We start from the raw sequence: 18,860 nt of genomic DNA, 5'->3' as shown, positions 1-18,860 counted from the left end.
CTGGGCTGCTCCTGTGCTGTGAGTCCAGCCGAGCTTGGCAGGCATGTGTTTCCTGAGACTGGGCCTCTTTCCCTCAAAGCCTGTTGTTCTGGTGCTTCAGGGTCTGCATCGCTCTGCCTTCAGGAGCCTGCAAGCCTTTAGCCAGCCCCTTGGGGACAGTCACAGAGGGCCCTGCAGTAGAGGCTTGTCTCCACGCCGCCCCTCCCCCATGCTCCCTGTGGTGGGCAGGCTGTTCTTTACTGTGCTTTGTGTCTCCTCGCAGGTACTGGGATCAAGAAGTTTCGAGAGCTGAGAAAGACGCCCGGGAGCCTTCTTTAACGAAAGCCATCATCAAGTGTTACTGGAAACCCTATTTAGTTTGGGGAATTTTGATGTTTCTTGAGGTAAAGCTTTTGCATACAGTGCTTTGCTTTTCAGTGTATGTGGATCAGTCCTGAGATGAACCATCGGGTGGGGAGAGAGGCCAGCAGTTGAAGGTCTGAGGATAAGTCTTGTCTAGGGATGATGATGGAGCTCAGCGGTTGTGTTTGTGTTTAGAATGCACAGATGCTTAAAGGCTGTTTTTCTTTACCTGATTAAAACACAGTGTTGTGGAAGGATGGCACTGCAAGGAAAAGAGATTTTATACCATGTTTGAATGTTCTTGATGCTCAGTATAAACACTGAGTGATTCTTGATCAAAAGAAGATCCTACCACCTCAAGGAATATGTGCCCTGTGGTTTGGGGGAAGTAAACTTGGACCAGAGTTCAGAATAACGACATTTTACTGGTGCTCAGCAAATAATTAACTTGACCAGGTCATATCTGATAAACGCTTTCCTAAAAAGGGTCGTCACCTCTCTCCTTCCAGGAGAGCAGAACTGGGGCCCTGGGTTGGCTAGAGCTGCCCAGAGCTCCCAGGAGCACACACTTCCCCATGGACCAAGTACCCCAAGCCCAATCCCCCTGTTGGGGGAACTCCAGCTTCACCATGAATTCTGTGCCCCACCCATTCTGGCTGGTGTCCCTGGTTGTCGGGGGCATTTCTGGTTGCAGGGGGAGTCTTGGCAGCTTGGCATTTGCAGAGGGTGTAGGAGGGGTTGTGGAGAGGGAATCCGAAGCCTGAAGCTGAGAGGTCCATGACCTCTGTGACCCTTAAGGGTCTGGGTCCAGGTTCCCAGTGAGACCACTCCCCCGGGGGCACAGTGCCAGTCAGCCCACCTGTTGTGGGTTCTGGCCTGGGTGGGGTCGGGGGGGGATCTGCTGCACCTCCTCCTGGTGGCTTGTGCTCTCCGTGGTTCTTTCATGCTGCCTTAGGGATGTGGGCAGCCTGGGCGTGTGACAGCAGGAGGAACAGAGGGGCAGCTGCCAGGAAGGGCTGTTTAGCTGGAGAAGGTAGTGAGTTGTTATCAGTACATTTTGTTGGTTTGAGGAGGGTGGGCAGGGGGGTTGTAGGTGGGGAGTGTGGCTCTTGTCGTCCTGAAGGTCCCTGCGGGTAGAGAGTGTCCAGGTAGGTGAACCTGCGCCCCATTGGAGAAACCAGAGACTCTGTCAGCTCCCAGGTGACTGATGGTATCAGAAGACTGAGTTCTCACTGGTGACAAAGGTGGGTTGACCATGTGCCAGAGGGTAGGGACAGGTGCAGGGCAGAGTGTCACCTTTGAGAGGGCACAGACCACCCAGGTACTGCAGTGCCATGTGAAGGGCAGTGTTGATGCCACAGTTGTCCAGCCCAGTGATACTCACTGCTGGGGTCCAGGAAGGCCAGGCCCAGGGCTGCACAAGGCGGCCACTGGTAGAGCGCTGGCCCCTCTTTCAGAGGGTGGTTGTTGGGCGGTCAAGGCAGGAAGGTGGGGAGTGGAGGAGCTGGCAAACGTTGGGGCTTATCTCAGTACTATTACTCACAGTACTCATAGCAGTATCAGGGGCTCTTCTCAGTAGTCCTAGTAGTACTTACAGCAGTAAAATGTGCTCATGCTCCTAGTAATACTAGCAGTAGTCATAGTGGTAACATGGGTTCATCTTAGTAGCAGTGGTATTTGCGGTGGCAGGAGGACTGTTAATAGTTTAGTAATAACAATTTTAAGTAGTCAGCAACTGCTCTGAGCACTTTCCATGGACTGTCACTTTTGTTTCTTTGGCTTAGTCCATGAAATCCTTGGTGTTACGTTACCCCCACTCTAGAAGAGAGGACACTGAGTACACGTGGTTACATGCGTGCCTGTGGTTACACGAAGCATAAAGGCAGATGAGCCTGACCGTTTAAGGACTGATGGCTTGTCCAGGGTCAGGGAAGCTCGTCCTGAGAGCTTCGTCTCCAGGGTCTCAGACACCTGCACCATGAATTGGCCTCAGGGTAATAAACAGGGTGCCAGAAACTCCCGGGAGCAGGGGCTCAGATTGGGGATCATAAATGAGGGTGGAGTCCAGGCGACCACATCCTCTGGGTGCTGGAAGTGCTGAGAGTGTGACACTGGCAGCAGTGTCGTGCTGGGTTCACAGGGTCAGGAGCCTTTAGGAAGAAGCCACGTTCCCGCCTTACCATCCCCACATGGGTGAGCTGTGGCGGCCCTGGTGAGCTAAGTCTACACGTCCATTCACACACTTGTGACACCGTTACACACCAGCTCATTGAGATGGACCCGTGGGAAGGCAGCGGGTCTGGGGTGGTGACTGTGTTGGGACATTGATGATCTGGACACAGGCCGAGTCCTCTCTGTTGTTATTAAGTGAGAGCTCGTGGGTGCTTGCTGAGAGGTGGTGTCTCTGTGAATCTGCGGATGCATTTGCTCATCAGGAATGAGAACCCCAGGTCAGCCCCTGGGGTGTGGACAATGCTCCTATCCTGTTGTCTGAATCCACTTTCCCATGTACCCCAGGCCTGAGGCCTTAGGGTCACAGCTGGGTGGGACCAGGCAGTTCCTGGGTGGGTAGCAGATAAATTAGTGTGACGTGAAGCTGGCCTTTCTCCCAGGAGGGTGCTTGCTTGTTTTGGCTGTTAAGGCCAATGTTGTTGGTGACTCCCAGGCAGTGTGCTGTGACCACTGACAGCGTAGGCGGGGCCTCCCCCAGCACTACTGGCAGCACCCTCAGGAAGAGGAAGGTGATGCCAGTCCAGGACCAGGCTTTTAGTGTTAGGATTTTGAAGTATGAAAACTTCTGTCCTATAAGAACTGAGGGTGATAGTAACGCTCAGAGAAGCAAGTACCAGGCTGATGTTGAACCTGGAGCTCCTGGAGGCCGCCCCTGAAGAGAACAGATCAGCCAGCGAGCTCCTGGCAGGCCCGGCCCCTGTGTGCACTTCCACGGGGACTGCAGGTGGGGAGGACAGGTCTCTGCCTGCCCAGGATCCTCAGGGTGGCAAGGAGGAGCCTTCAGCTGCTTCATGGGCCAGAGACACACAGGTCACCTCCCCATGTCATCTGGGGCCTTCTCTCTGAAGCTGCTGGTGTGGAAGTGGGGAGACCTCACAGAGCCAGTGTAGGTTCTCCCAGTCTCTTCCCCTGAGAGGGGAGGAGTGGCCGGGGTTGTGTCCTATTCCCATGACCCTTAGAAATGGCCTGGGCTTGTCTGGCCACTTGGCCTTTGTCCAGGGCCATGCTTGCTGATTGTCTCTGGTCCAGGTGGAGGCTGTAGGAAGGCACGTGTTTGCGGAAATCTTCCGTCTGGATCTCAGCTGATGGACAGGAAGGAAGCAGACCCTCTGAGTCTACAGGGAGCTTTGTGCCTCGATTCAGGGCTGGTTTCCCAAGAGCTGCCCTGGGCTTTGCGTTTATTCCCCAACCCTTTCTTCCAAGTGTCCCTCACTCCCCTCCGCCCAGGAGGCTGAGGAGTGGCTGCTGGTGGCAGAGACACTGTGGGTCCTGAGCAGCCCCTGAGGACCACGCAGCAAGGGAGGGGTGAGGGAGCACTGAGCCAAGGGGACAGGGGCCCTGCAGAGCAGAGCTGCTGTGTACACCTGCTGGTTCCTGAGCACATAGCATTAGCCATTGGATGTGAGTGGTGTCCACAGTGACTGCGTCATAATGGGGGCAGTGATTTCCAATCCAATTTCCTTATCTTTTTTAAAGCTTTATGTAAGTTTTACTTGTGGAATTAAATTTTTTTAAAATTGATGTATAATTGACTTGAATTTCAGACATACCTAGTGATTCAATATTTTTATACATTAGACAGTTATGACTATGATAAGTGTAGTTACCATCTGTCACCACACAAAGCTATTCCAATTTTATTGGCTCTATTTCCTATGCTGTATATTGCAGCCACATGACTTATTTATTTTATAATTGGGAGTTTATACCTCTTCATCTCCCTTATCTATTTCACTTGTTCCCCCCACATCCTCAATCCATTTTCTTTTAGAAGTCAGGAAGTAGGTGACTCATTTTTCAAAGGTTGCACTCAGAATGGTTAATTTTTGTTTTTGTTTTTGGCTTCACCCACAGCATGTGGAAGATTTCAGGCCAGTGGATCCCACTGCAGTGACAATGCCGCATCCTTAACCCACTGCACCACAAGGGAACTCCATAATGGTCAGAAATTTTAAGAATATGCTTAGAAGTGAAACTGTTAATTACTATCTAGAAAAGCTGGCTTTTATGAATGATGTTTCTCAAGATTTCATGTTCTGCATGATCACCTCTAAGCAGCAAATGAGTTTTCCAAGCTTGTGCCATTAAGAATCAAGTAGCTTTCTTCCCAGGACTTCTTAAGTGATCATAGCGTACACTTGTTTTTATGCTGGTTTCGAAACACTCTGAGCTGTTATATATCATTAGTTTTTTCAGGATTCCTCCAAGGTAAAGAAGGCAGGTATTTCCATGGATAAGGACCTTGAGGCACACAAGGGCTTAGGATGGGCTTAGAGTCCTATGTCTTCCGATGGCTGATCTGGTTTCTGAAGCAAAATATTCAGATTTCTATGCGAGTTTTCTTTGAATTCTATTTTTTGATTTTTAAAAATTTTTTATTGAGGTGTAATTGATTTACAATATTATATTAGTTACAGGTTTATAGCACAGCAGTTCAGTTTATACACACACACATATTTATATACTCTTTTTTAGGTTCTTTTCCTTTAGAGGTTATCACAAAGTATTTAGTTCCCTGTGCCATACAGTAAGTCATTGTTGATTGTCTATTATTATATAATAGTGTGTATATGTTAATCCAAACCTCCGAATTTATCCCTCTCCCACTCTCCTTTCCTTTTGGTAACCATTGGTTGTTTGTTTTCTGTGTTTCTGAGTCTCTGTTTCGGTAATAACTTTGTTTCTGTCTCTCTCTCTCTTTTTTTTTTGGATTCTACATAATAGGGACATCATGTATTTCTTTTTCTCTGTCTGGCTGACGTCACTTAGTATGATAACCTCTAGGTCCTTGATGGGGGAGAAGGGACCTCACACGGGGTGACTAGAGGGAGGAAGTAGGCTGTGGGTGGAGTGGCTATTTCGCAGGGTTGACAAGTGTCGCTGTTCTTTTGCCTTTCACTTTGGGACAGAGAATTGCTTTCCTCGAGTCTTACTCAGGTCATAGCCCCAGTGCCTCTCATTTTGTTGGTCTAGGATTTGATTTTTGTCTTGGGGGATAGATGACGTAGTGTTTCTCCCAAACCAGCACCTGCAGCGTATGTTGGATGGAGAGCCATGGAAGACATCATCTTTTAGCTTGGCTTCTGCCCTGTTTAGCATTTGACTCCAAGGAACTTCCCAGCTTCTAGGAGGTAGAGACATACTGATGCAGTGTCCTCCACCCCACCAAGGACAGAGAGCCTGGGAGCCTCCCAAGCCTGGTGTCTTTGTGATTCACCAGCAGAATCTGGGCTCTATTCTCTTGATCTACCTACAGGTGGGGTTTTGGTTAGGAAGGATTGGATCTGCATTTGTGCCAGTCTCAGTTCATACAGGCTCTTAAAGCAGGAGGTGATGGCAAGTGCGTGTCTGCTGTACATGAGCCACCTGGACTTCCTGTTGGGCTGGGGTGCAGCATTGAGAGCACAGGGGATGCTTCTTACCCTTCTCTTTTTGCTTTTTAGGGCCACACCTGCTGCATATGGGGGTTCCCAGGCTAGGGGTCAAATTGGAGCTGCAGTTGCCAGCCTACACCACAGCCACAGCATCGTGGACTCCGAGCTGCATCTGCCACCTACACCACAGCTCATGGCAATGCCGGATCCTTAACCTCCTGAGTGAGGCCAGGGATCAAACCTGAAACCTCATGGTTCCTAGTTGGAATTTTTTCCACTGCTCCATGACGGGAACTTCTTCTTTTGCTGCCTTTTTCCTTATTCATCTTGGGCCAGCACTCACTTGATATTTTGTCAAATGTGCTCTGAGGCACTGGTTATAGTATTTACTGAGCATCCCCAGTGTATGAGGCACAATGTACTAAGGCTTTATCGTCTTTGAAAATAAAAATTTCGCTTAAGGTTAAAACTACTTTCTGCTTCTTTTATAGAAGTTAGCAGATCTGTGCATTTTTTTCTAGATTAGCTATGAATGTAGCATTTTGTCAAAATGCCTTTTGAACATGCTAATGATAAAAGTAAAGCTTGTATTAAGAAAAACTGTTATGCCTTGAATTTCTCAATATGACTTTTTTCTTTCAGGAAGGCACCAGAATAGTTCAGCCTGTACTTTTGGGGAAAATTATTAGTTATTTGGAATACTACGATCCCAGTGATTCTGCCGCCTTCCGTGAAGCCTTGGCCTACGCCGCAGGGCTGAGCGTCTGTGTGCTCACCTGGGCCTTTCTGCACCACTTGTACTTCTATCACATTCAGCGTGTGGGGATGAGGCTGAGGGTAGCCATGTGCCACATGATTTACCGCAAGGTAAGTGTCATTGTCACCAAAGCGTGTACCTCCCCTGAAGCATCAGAAGTATTTTGGGAAAGTTCTCTGTAAATTAACAGCTTTGTAATTGGGATCATTTTCACCTCACTAGAGAAGCTTGCTATTTGCATCAGGCAAATTTTGTTGTTATTGCTTAATGTAATTTTACCAACAAATAATGAAAAGTTTTGTATTGAGATCAGGTTAGGACTGCCTTTGATGGCTTTTAGCCACAGGTTCTTGCATAATACCCACTAAATTTGTAACAAAATCTAATTTAAAAATAAGTCTTGAAAGTATGGAGTTGAAGTGTCCATAGTGGCTCAGTGGGTTACGAACCTGACTGGTATCCATGAGGCTGCAGGTTTGATCCCCGGTCTTCCTCAGTGGGTTAAAGATCTGGCGTTGCTGCACAGTGTGGCATAAGCCGCAGATGTGGCTCGGATCTGGTGTTTCCAGGGCTGTGGTGTAGGCTGAAGCTGCAGCTCTGATTTGACCTCTATGTGCTAAAGGTGTGGCCATCAAAAGAGAAAAAGAGAAAAAGAAAAAAAGAAATAAAACTATCAAATTGATTTTCAATATTTTCATGCCTAAATTTCATAGTGGTATTTATGGAAATTTTGTTTTTGTTGTTCATTAAAACCTTTGTTTACATGAAACTTGTATTTAAAAGTGAACTTCAATGACTGAATCAATAAAATGAAATTTAGTAGAAAAGAAATGTTTTTCCACAGCAAATATAATACTCAATGGGGAAAAACTGAAAGCCTTCTCACTCAAATCTGGAACAAGACAGGGATGCCCACTCTCACCACTGCTCTTCAACATAGTTTTGGAAGTCCTAGCCACAGCAATTAGACAAACAAAAGAAATAAAAGGCATCCATATAGGAAGAGAAGAGATAAAGCTGTCACTGTATGCAGATGACATGATACTATACATAGAAAACCCTAAGGACTCAACCCAAAAACTACTTGAACTGATTAATAAATTCAGCAAAGTAGCAGGCCATAAGATTAACATTCAGAAGTCAGTTGCATTTCTGTATACCAGCAATGAAATATTAGAAAAGGAATACAAAAATACGATACCTTTTAAAATTGCATCTCACAAAATCAAATACCTCTGAATACGCCTGACCAAAGAGGTAAAGGACCTATATGCCGAGAACTATAAAACTTTAATCAAAGAAATCAAAGAAGATGTAAAGAAATGGAAAGATAGTCCATGTTCCTGGATTGGGAAAATCAATATTGTAAAAATGGCCATACTACGCAAAGCAATCTACAGATTCAATGCAATCCCTATCAGATTACCTATGACATTTTTCACAGAACTAGAACAAACAATCCAAACATTTATATGGGACAACAAAAGACCCAGAACTGCCAAAGCAATCCTGAGAAACAAAAACCAAGCAGGAGGCATAAGTCTCCTAGACTTCAAGAAATACTACAAAGCCACAGTCATCAAAACAGTGTGGGACTGGTATCAAAACAGACAGACAGACCAATGGAACAGAATAGAGAATCCGGAAATAAGCCCTGACACCTATGGTCAATTAATCTTTGACAAGGGAGGCAAGAACATCAAATGGGAAAAAGAAAGTCTATTCAGCAAGCATTGCTGGGAAACCTGGACAGCTGCAGGCAAAGCAATGAAGCTAGAACACACCCTCACACCATGCCCAAAAATAAACTCCAAATGGCTGAAAGACTTAAATATACGACAGGACACCATCAAACTCCTAGAAGAAAACATAGGCAAAACACTCTCTGACATGAGATATTTTCTCATGAATATTTTCTCAGGTCAGTCTCCCAAAGCAATCGAAATTAGACAAAAATAAACCCATGGGACCTCATCAAACTGAAAAGCTTTTGCACAGCAAAGGAAACCATAAAGCAAACAAAAAGACAACTTTCAGAATGGGAGAGGATAGTTTCAAATGATGCAACTGACAAGGGCTTAATCTCTAGAATATATAAACAACCCAACAGCAAAAAAGCCAATCAATCAATGGAAAAATGGGCAAAAGACCTGAATAGACATTTCTCCAAGGAAGATATACAGATGGCCAACAAACACATGAAAAAATGCTCAACATCGCTGATTATAAGAGAAATGCAAATCAAAACTACCACGAGATATCACCTCACACCAGTCAGAATGGCCATCATTAATAAATCCACAAAGAACAAGTGCTGGAGGGGCTGTGGAGAAAAGGGAACCCTCCTACACTGTTGGTGGGAATGTAAACTGGTACAGCCACTATGGAGAACAGTTTGGAGATACCTTAGAAATCTATACATAGAACTTCCATATCACCCCGCAATCCCACTCTTGGGCATATATCCAGACAAAACTACTTAAAAGAGACACATGCACCCGCATGTTCACTGCAGCACTCTTCACAATAGCCAGGACATGGAAACAACCCAAATGTCCATCGACAGAGGAGTGGATTCGGAAGAGGTGGTACATATACACAATGGAATACTACTCAGCCATAAAAAAGAATGACATCATGCCATTTGCAGCAACATGGATGGAGCTAGAGAATCTCATACTGAGTGAAATGGGCCAGAAAGACAAAGACAAATACCATATGATATCACTCATAACTGGAATCTAATATCCAGCACAAATGAACATCTCCTCAGAAAAGAAAATCATGGACTTGGAGAAAAGACTTGCGGATTCCTGATGGGAGGGGGAGGGAGTGGGAGGGATCGGGAGCTTGGGCTTATCAGACACAACTTAGAATAGATTTACAAGGAGATCCTGCTGAATAGCATTGAGAACTTTGTCTAGATACTCATGTTGCAACAAAACAAAGGGTGGGGAAAAAAAATGTAATTGTAATGTATACATGTAAGGATAACTTGATCCCCTTGCTGTACAGTGGGAAAATAAAACAAATAAAAATAAAAATAAATAAAAAAAGAAATGTTTTTGAGAAGGGTATGATTATATTTTTAAATGATATTTAATGTGATTGCCTGTTCAACATAATTGCGTTAACTAATTAATAATATAAATGAGATCTATGCCAAATACAGACCCCCTCACTATATTCTATAGTTACGATTACTTTTAGTAGTATTAAAAAATAGTGAGATGTTTGGGATAAAACTCGAAATTTCCCATTGTTTTTAGTAATTTTGGAGAGAATTTGTTGCTGTTCCTTCAAGTTATTTTCTTAATACAGTAGTTCCTTTTTTCTCGAGTATGCATTATAACACTTTTAATAATTCCTGAGCTGATGTGTTCAGTGATTTTGTAATGAGAAATGTTGTAACATTCCATAGTTTACCCTGATCTTAACTAGTATAAAAGGAGTTAGGATTTTAGATGTCTTTACAAAGGAATTGACACAGATGCACCATGTTACTAATTGAAACACTCTTTGTAAACTTGATGCTGGATACCTCTCTGCCCTGGGCTGTTCGCCTTTATTTTTTTTAAAAAAATCCTTGTTTAACTGTACTTTATGCCTGAAATTTGCTGAGAAAGTAGATGGTAAGTGCTCTCCCCTCACATAAAAGAGGATGACAGTGTGTGCTGATGGATGTGTTAGGTGGTTTTATTACAGTAATCTTTTCCCATTGTATATTTATATCAAACATCACACTGCACACCTTAAATACATGGAATTTTTATTAATAAGTGAAATCTTACTGAAAGCTAAAACCAAACAATTTAAATGGAAAATTTCACTTTCCTGTAGTTGCTACTTTTCTAGAGCTTTTGTTTCTTGGGAATATGCTTGTCAGCCAAATGCAAGCTGCCTCCTCCTCTTCTCTCCTGGAGCAGAGTCTCATCCATCTCAGGGCTGTGTGAGCCTGGGGCCTGGCCACAGCCACAGTGACGCCAGATCTGTGCTGATTCCGTGACCTACACAGCAGCTCGTGGCAATGCTGGATCCTTAACCCAGTGAGCAAGGCCAGGGATCGAACCCACATACTCATGGATACTATGTTGGGTTCTTGACCCTCTGAGCCACAACAGCAACTCTGGCTTGGGCCCTTTTAAAGGTGATCTCTAAGGCTGCACATCTGCCAGCTTCCCACTGTGGCCCATTCAGCATTTCAGTGCTCTCTTCAGCTGAATTTGAAATGACTCTGAGGGCTGTATCATATATAAAAATGACTTGTCATTTATTTACTGTTCCACAGCTTTGATAAAATTACTTTTGGTTTTTGATCATTGATTTTTTTTGTTGTGCTAAAATACACACAGCATGACATTTACCGTCTCAACTCCTTAAGTGCGCTGTTTAGTGACATTAGGTGCATTCATGCTGTGGTCCAGCCGTCACCGTGTGCATCTCCAGAACATTTTCTTCTTCCCAGACTGAATCCCTGTGCCCATTAAACACTCACCCCCCAGTCCCCTCCCCCACAGCCATCACCATTCTGCTGCTTCTCCTTGTGAATTTGGCTGCTCTTGTTTGAACACTGTAGTTGTTCATTTCAGAATGAGGAAACTAAGACCAAAGTGGTGTCATGCACAGAATTAGTGATTGATTCCACATTTATAGTCCAAGTCCCTTATTTTCTTTCCTTACGGCAGCCTCTCCACACTCATCTAACATGTCCCAGATTTACTTTAGTTGACTCCTAAGTCTAAACGTACATCCTTTATATGTCGGTGTGTCCAAAGTCTTCAAAAATCAGGGTGTGGGGGGGTTGCTTCTATCTCCTATTCCTCCTTTTACTGTCCCTGAGGGTGTGGCTGCCACCACATTAAAGAGCCTGTGGATGGAAGTTCCCTTGTGGCACAGAGGGTTAAGGATCTGGTGGTGTCACTGCAGCAGCTTGGGTTCGATCCCTGACCCAAGCACTTCCCCATGCTGTGGGCGCAGCCAAAAAAAAAGCCCAAGCCCTGCTGTCCGGGGTCATCCTGCTCCTCTTGACACGACTCAAGAGCCCATGAAAACACGCTCCCTTTTGCTGTGACCTCAGAGTGACTTGGTGTCACCCTAGGAATCCAGTTCTCTGTTTCCTTCTCTCATTTCAGGCACTTCGCCTGAGCAACTCAGCCACGAGGGAGACCAGCACCGGCCAGATAGTCAATCTGCTGTCCAATGACGTGAACAGGTTTGACCAGGTGAGCTGTACCCGAGGGATGGTTTCCATTTCCTGTCCTTCTAACGGGTTTAGCTTGTTGGACACCAGGCACCAGTGTTGGGTGTTGGCCAGGATTCTTTAGGGGACCTAAGACAAGGGATCTTTTTATCCACCACTCATTTCTTCTGTGTGCAGCTTAGATGCAACACTGTGTGTTGTCCTGGAGGTGAGAGCTTTGTTTTCTTAGTAATAAACAGGCAGCCGTGGTCCTACCCAGCCTGGTTACTGTCCCTGAGGGTCCCCCTGGAGGGCCCTTCCTGGCATATTGTGTTGCTGTTGCTGCGGGACTGTCTGCTCCTCATCCAGGTGGTGTGGGCTGGGGGCAGGGACTGTTCCTCCCCCTGTTCCCTGTTCAGTGCCTGCTGCCCAGGGAGCCTTCGGGAAATCATGCCAGATGGGCGGCGGGGGTGGGGGGGTCCCCAACCAGACACAGCCTGCTCTCCGCTGTCCCCACACTCTTTCTTACACTTACCTTATGAAAAGATCACATTATCCAGGGCGTGGTAGCTGCTGGGCAGATCTGTATTGCACTAGACCACTTCTCTTTCAATTATTCATTCATCAAACATGACATAAGGCCCCTATTAAGTCTCAGGGATGAGTAAGATTTCATTTCTTCCTTGGAGAAGCCCTAGCTTGTCAGGGAGGTAAATATACAAGTATTGGAGAGTGGGTTAGGTACCATAATACAGGTTTTTTTGTGCCCTGGAGTGATGGGGGCTGAATTTTGGGGCAGAGAGAGTTTGGGGAAGCCCTGAGCTCATCTGTGGTGTAGATGAAATCAGCATCTTCCTTCCAGTGCTGCTGCCCTGGGTCTCCCTGTTGTGGGCTCTGGGCTGACCTGGAGCAGCTTCATCGGGGGCAGAGGCTTGGATCTCTGCTTTAGCAGGTGGAAAACCCACTGTGATCATTTCTGTTTAGGTTCCTGTCTGACCCTTCAGAGCAGACAGTTTCTCTACTGTGTCCTTATGGGTTGTGTTTTGATATAGTCCTAAGAGGGCTCCGTCTTTTTCTTTTAAGGTGACAATGTTCCTGCACTTTCTGTGGGTGGGGCCTCTGCAGACTGTTGTGGTGACCGCCCTGCTCTGGATGGAAGTGGGAATATCATGTCTTGCAGGGATGGCGGTTCTAATTCTTCTTCTGCTTTTGCAAAGCTGCATTGGGAAGTCGTTTTCATCACTCCGGTAAGAGAAACCCTGGGTTAAAAAATAGGTGATATGTAGTTGGTAACATCTACGCTTGCTCAGTGCTTTTGTTCAAAACCAAAATAAACGCCTTCTCTGCTTTCTTCTTTGAGTGTGTTGTATCCTCTTCAGGCTTAGCCAGGGGAGGGAGGCTCCACCCTTAAGCTTAGGGGTGAACTTGAAGTGGGAAAAGAGAAGGCATTCATGACTCCTCCCAGCATCACACCTGAATAGGTAGAGTGTCCTACAGCAGAATTTACTCATGTCAGAGTTATTTAAACATTGCTAAAAATAGTAATAGTCTTACTCACCCATTTCTAGTTGCATATATTTTTGTTATGCTTGTGTTAGAACCATTTTCATGTATGTATGTTCATGTGTTAATTTTTAAAAAGTTTTTCTTTTTGGCTGCCCCACCGCCTATGGGATTCCTGGGCCAAGGATCAGATCCAAGCTGCAGTTGTGACCTAAGCTGCAGCTGTGGCAAGGTGGATAATTAACACACTGTGCTGGGCCGGGAATTGATCCTGTGTCCCAGCGCTCCCCAGATGCCGCCGATCCCCTTTTGCCACAGTGAGAAGTCTAGTTCTTATTTTCTTTTTCTTTTTCGGGCCACACCTGTGGCATATGGAAGTTCCCACAGTTCCCTGTGGCATATGTCAAATCAGAGACACATCTGTGACCTACACCATAGCTCATGGCAACGTTGGATCCTTAATCCACTCAGCAATGCCAAGGATTGAACCTGTATCCTCATGGCTACTAGGTTGGTTCCTAACCAGCTGAGGCATGACCTAAAATCCCATGTATTATTTTAATTAAGTATCTCCATTAAGTTAGCCGCATTCAAGGGCAAGGTCAATCTTAATGATCTCTTTGTTAAAGCCCCCCATTCCCAGAAGTGTATGGGATAGAAAATTGTCTGATGATGAAGAAAGAGCTGATGATGATGAGTTAGTCCTGAAGCAGGTCCCCGAGGGTTAGAGGCGGGTCATTGTCCAGGGTGTCAGGTGATGAACATTGAGTTGTCGTTATTTTGGTACATTTTTCTGTGTGTTATTCTTCTCTACTTGGGATTTCCTTTCCTGTTAGGAGAGATGGTCCTTATCCTTTGAAGCCCTGTTTAAGGCAACAGGGTCTCTGAAGCTTGTCTTGCTCTCCTTTCCCTTTAGAAATAACAGCCCCATCTTTTCTGCTCCCCACTCTTCACAACTATGTTATGACACCACAGCCCTGTCTTCCTGTTAGATTCCTTTCTGTCTTCCCTGCCCAACTGTGACCTCCTTGTGGAGAGGGTTTGTATCCGACTCATATCAAGTCTTCCGTAGCCGATCCTGCAAGTTCTCCAAGGTGCTTGTTGAATTGGGCTGGAGGGTTGGCTCATTGAAGTCTTTCTCCATTTGTACTTTGAGTAGGACCTGCCTGTGTCCTCAGTTTGAAAGTGTTGGCATGGAATCATGTGACTCCTGGTCCCTCCCTGTGCCCCCTGCTGCTGCTGCTACAGAAAGTTGGGCTGTGGTCACTAAGGCTCACCCCTCACGTCTGTCCCCTCAGGAGTGAGACCGCAGCTTACACAGACGACAGGATCAGGTCTGTGAGTGAAGTTATAACTGGCATCAGAACAGTAAAAATGTACACTTGGGAAAAGTCATTTGCGGATCTTATTGCCAGATTGAGAAGGTAAGTTTTACTGCATGTCACACCATATTTTTGTACTCCCCTCCCTCATTTTTTACTGAATGAATTTAGAAATCTTAGTGAGTTTTCACATTAAGGTGAATTTAAATACTATCCACCCCCTCCACCCTCCACATGTGGCCTGTGGTTAATAGAATAGTGGAGACGTTATTTTAACCTCCTCTTCCTTGTACGTTCTCCTTAAAGGAAAAATCTATCCAAATAGATCTGATCCTTGGTCCAGGATATCCAAATATTTATTAATAACTGCAAATGCCAAGTAAGCAATGGTTCTAAGATGTTAGTATTTGAGATGATGATATTTATGTATTTAAGTATTTATTTATTTGTTTAGGGCTACACCTGTAGCAAATGGAAGTTCCCAGGCTAGAGTGGAATTGGAGCTGCAGCTACCTGCCTATGCCACAGTCACAGCAATGCCAGATCCTGCCTGAAAACTACCTTGCAGTTTGCATTAATGCCAGATCCTTAACCCATTGAGTGGGACCAGTGATCGAACCCACATCCTCATGGATACTAGTGGGGTTCATTATCCCTGAGCCACAATAAGAACTCCGAGATGATGATATTTAAACTAAAACTGTAATTTGTGTTAATGTACCACAAATGGGGGAGATTATAGAGGTTGGATATACCTGTTTCGGCCCAAATTTTGCCAGTCAGTATTCTTCATTCCAGACAGTCATGAAAATTCTGCTCTTTTTGCTTTGCTTTATGTTTGTAAAAATTTCCCCACCTTTCATGTAAGTGTTTGATGAGTGCTTATGCTCCAGCACAAGGGGCTTACACCTCTCTGCAGCACCCTGTCACCTCTCACCTTCGCACTTTCATGGGTGCCCCTCCCTCTGCCTGAAACACACACTCATCTTCCTTCTTCTCTGGCCTCCGCCAGGCCTGATCGACACCAGCTCGTCTTCTCAGGTTCCACGCATGTGCGACTCGCCATGATTCCACAGCTCCGGGTTCCAGGCTCTATCTGTGCTCTGTGGGGCTGTGCTGGCTGCCTCTGTTTAGTGTCTCGGTGTCTCCCAGGCTTGGGGTTGCTGCTTCTCTTCCCCCACGAGTTCACAGGCTCCTGGAGGGGCTGGGCTGTGTCTCTGTCAGCAGTGAGGAGCCAGCACAGGACTTGTGGTTCCCAGTGCTCGTCGAATGAATGTTCAAAGTGGGTCTCATTGACCCAGAATGTTTAAAAGTGTGAGCTTAAGCCTTCCTTTATTTGGAAGCAAGATGGGGTGATGAGGTGTGTGGTCCTTGTGTCGGGCAGACCCCCGGGTGTGCACTATGTAGTGTCTCCATGCTGTGGGGGTGCTTTCTCTTAATCCATGTCCACCCTCTTGAAAAGGGCCCCCCACACAAGGCTCTGGAATTCGCGCCTTGGCTGTTGATGCTTCTTTAAGACTTGTATCTTACTTTCTTTTCCAGGAAGGAAATTTCCAAGATTCTGACCAGTTCCTACCTTAGAGGACTGAATTTGGCATTATTTTTTGCTCTGAGCAAAATCATGATTTTTGTCACCTTCTTTGCCAATGCACTCCTTGGCAACGTGATCACAGCCAGCCAAGTGTTTGTGGTGGTGACACTGTTCGAGGCTCTGCGGTTGACGGGCACCCTCCACCTCCCCATGGCCGTTGAGAAGGTGTCCGAGGCGGTCGTCAGCATCCGAAGAGTCAAGGTTTGGTGACAGGTTTTTTTAAGTTGTAGGTGGATTTTACGTCAAATGGCTCCTTTTATTTGGGCCACTGGTCTAGTTAGGTGAGATTTAACTCTCTCAGTGCCAGAGCTGGTCGTGGTTCCACATGTCCTGTGTCTTCCCCTGTTGTCTTAGGTGGAGTTGTTACAGGTCCCGTAAGGTGCCTGCTCATTTCTGGGCAGGAGGAACAGTAGCAGTGGCACAGGGCTCTGAGTGAGCAGTGACAATGGCAGGCAATTAAAATGTTCAGAGCAGGAGCAGCAAACAGATCCATCGTCTGTGCTGACGTGAATGACTGGGTAGCAACAGGGCGCAGTCCTGGGGGAGCAGGACTCTCTCTGGGCCGGGAGGGAAGGAGCTTGCTGAGTGGTCCCTGCTCCTGGGCAGGACGAAGGGCTCAGCCTCCATTAGTTTTGTGTCTACAGTGGGTTCTTGGCTCTGGATGCCTTGCTTGTGGAGGGCTGAGCTCACCTTTTGGATCTGCTCCTCATCCCAGTCCTCTTTTCCCTTTCTGCTTGAGCCTCTCCAGCTGCCTCTTCCTTTCACAGGTGTGATCCCACCATCCCCACTGTCTCCTTTTCCTAACTGTCCCTACAATACCGGGGACAAACAATTTACGTCATCAAGACAAGGGCCTGGCTCACTGCAGGTGCTCTAGTATTTGTGTGCTGATGATTAGATCTAAAATGAAGCTAAATGGTCTCTGTGAGCTCCCTGAGCATGAGCTTGAATGTTTGGGCTTCATAAAAAAAAATCTGATTTGTTCCTACTTTGTCCACTGTGATGGACTCCAGTAATACATCTCTAGATAAGTCAGATAGCTCAGGGTGTGATTATATTTTATTTTTGGGCCTTGTCCTAAAAGCTGAGACTTTTTTGTATGTGTGATGAAGTTTCTATAGTATAATATAAAACAACTACTACTCATAAAACAGAAGAGTCAAATGGGTCATTTTTAGTCCCCCGAGTTCATCGTTCTTTCTTTTGGGGTCTTCTAGCAACACTGCTAAGGGGTGGTCCATGCAGTTCAATAAAATTCCTTTTTTGTGGCTTTCATATCCAGAAAGAGGACATTTAGGAATGTCCTTGGACCATGGTGACATGCTCAGTGACACTAAATTGTCCAGATGGTGACTGCCCATGTGTACTGTGCTGCTGTATTGCTGTTTTCTTATTGCCACAGCCGCTGTCTTCCATCACTACCACCCAGGCTTGCCGTGTGGTCCAGGTGCTCTTGAAGCCTTTACTCATCATCTCATTAAATCCTGACAGCAGGTGAATGAAATAAGCATTAGTGTCCCCACTTTAGAGATTAGGAAACAGGTTTTGGTAACAGGTGAAATAGCTCACCTGTCCTCATATAGCTTGTAAATGACAGAACTAGGATTCTTCCCAAAGCCTGGTTTCCCAGCCGTTGTCACACTGCTTTCCTAGTACCTTCTGGAATGTGGACTCTATCCTTAGGTGTGGTTTCCATCATCTAGTCTTACTCTGAAGACCTTCAAAGTTTCCATGATGCCTGAAACATCAGAATTTTAAACTCTAGGCTCCACTGCTGCTCTGTTTCCCAGCACATAGCCCTCCACCCTGGTAGGGGAGGGGGGAAGGGGGGTTGTCTTTGTGACATGCCGAGTTGAACCCCACTTTGGGGTCTTTGTTCTTTCTCTCTCTCTTTTTTTTTTTTTTTTTTTTTTTTGCTTTTTAGGGCCATTCCCACGGCATATAGAAGCTCCCAGGCTAGGGGTCTAAATGGAGCTACAGCTGCTGGCCTACACCACAGCCACAGCAACACAGGATCTGATCCCTGTCTGTGACCTACACCACAGCTCACAGTAATGCCAGATCCTTAACCCTCTGAATGAGGCTAGGGATCGAACCCACAACCTCATGTTTATTAGTCAGATTCATTTCCACTGTGACATGACAGGAACTCCTGGGTTGCCTTCTCTCTGTCCTTGATTTAAGAAAATGCTGTTGAGCCCTCCCACAGCCCCATGACCCCTCCCAGCATTTTTGTTCCTGCTCATCTAGGGGTTCCATCCAAATATTTATATGGCCAAAGCAATCCTTTGGAACAAAAAACAAGTAGGAGACCTAACTCACCCAGGCTTCAGACAATATTACAAAGCTACACTAATCAAGACAGTGCAGTATTGATACCATAACAGACATACAGACCAATGGAACAGAATAGAGAACCCAGAAATAAACCCAGACACCTACGGTCAGTCTTCAACAAAGGATGCAAGAATATAAAATGGGAAAAAGACAGTCTTTTCAGCAAGTGGTACTGGGAAAACTGGACAGTTGCATGTAAATCAATGAAACTAGAACACACCCT

The 18,860-nt window shown here is 45.8% G+C and overlaps 1 protein-coding gene across 1 annotated transcript in view; it reads left to right on the top strand.

The window, feature by feature from the left end:
* Window positions 1-18,860, top strand: part of LOC125113258 (ATP-binding cassette sub-family C member 4-like) — a 125,009-nt gene that overhangs the window by 9,545 nt on the left and 96,604 nt on the right. The window contains exons 3-8 of the mRNA XM_047755822.1: window positions 263-383; window positions 6,591-6,815; window positions 11,838-11,927; window positions 12,968-13,131; window positions 14,686-14,811; window positions 16,252-16,501. Coding sequence (XP_047611778.1) covers window positions 263-383; window positions 6,591-6,815; window positions 11,838-11,927; window positions 12,968-13,131; window positions 14,686-14,811; window positions 16,252-16,501 — 976 coding nt within the window. The remainder of the gene's footprint in view (window positions 1-262; window positions 384-6,590; window positions 6,816-11,837; window positions 11,928-12,967; window positions 13,132-14,685; window positions 14,812-16,251; window positions 16,502-18,860) is intronic.

This window comes from Phacochoerus africanus, chromosome 13 (genome assembly GCF_016906955.1).
Source record: "Phacochoerus africanus isolate WHEZ1 chromosome 13, ROS_Pafr_v1, whole genome shotgun sequence".
NCBI lineage: Eukaryota > Metazoa > Chordata > Mammalia > Artiodactyla > Suidae > Phacochoerus > Phacochoerus africanus.
Note: the sequence above shows the minus strand (reverse complement) of the source record. Positions and strands in the feature narration are given on the sequence as shown.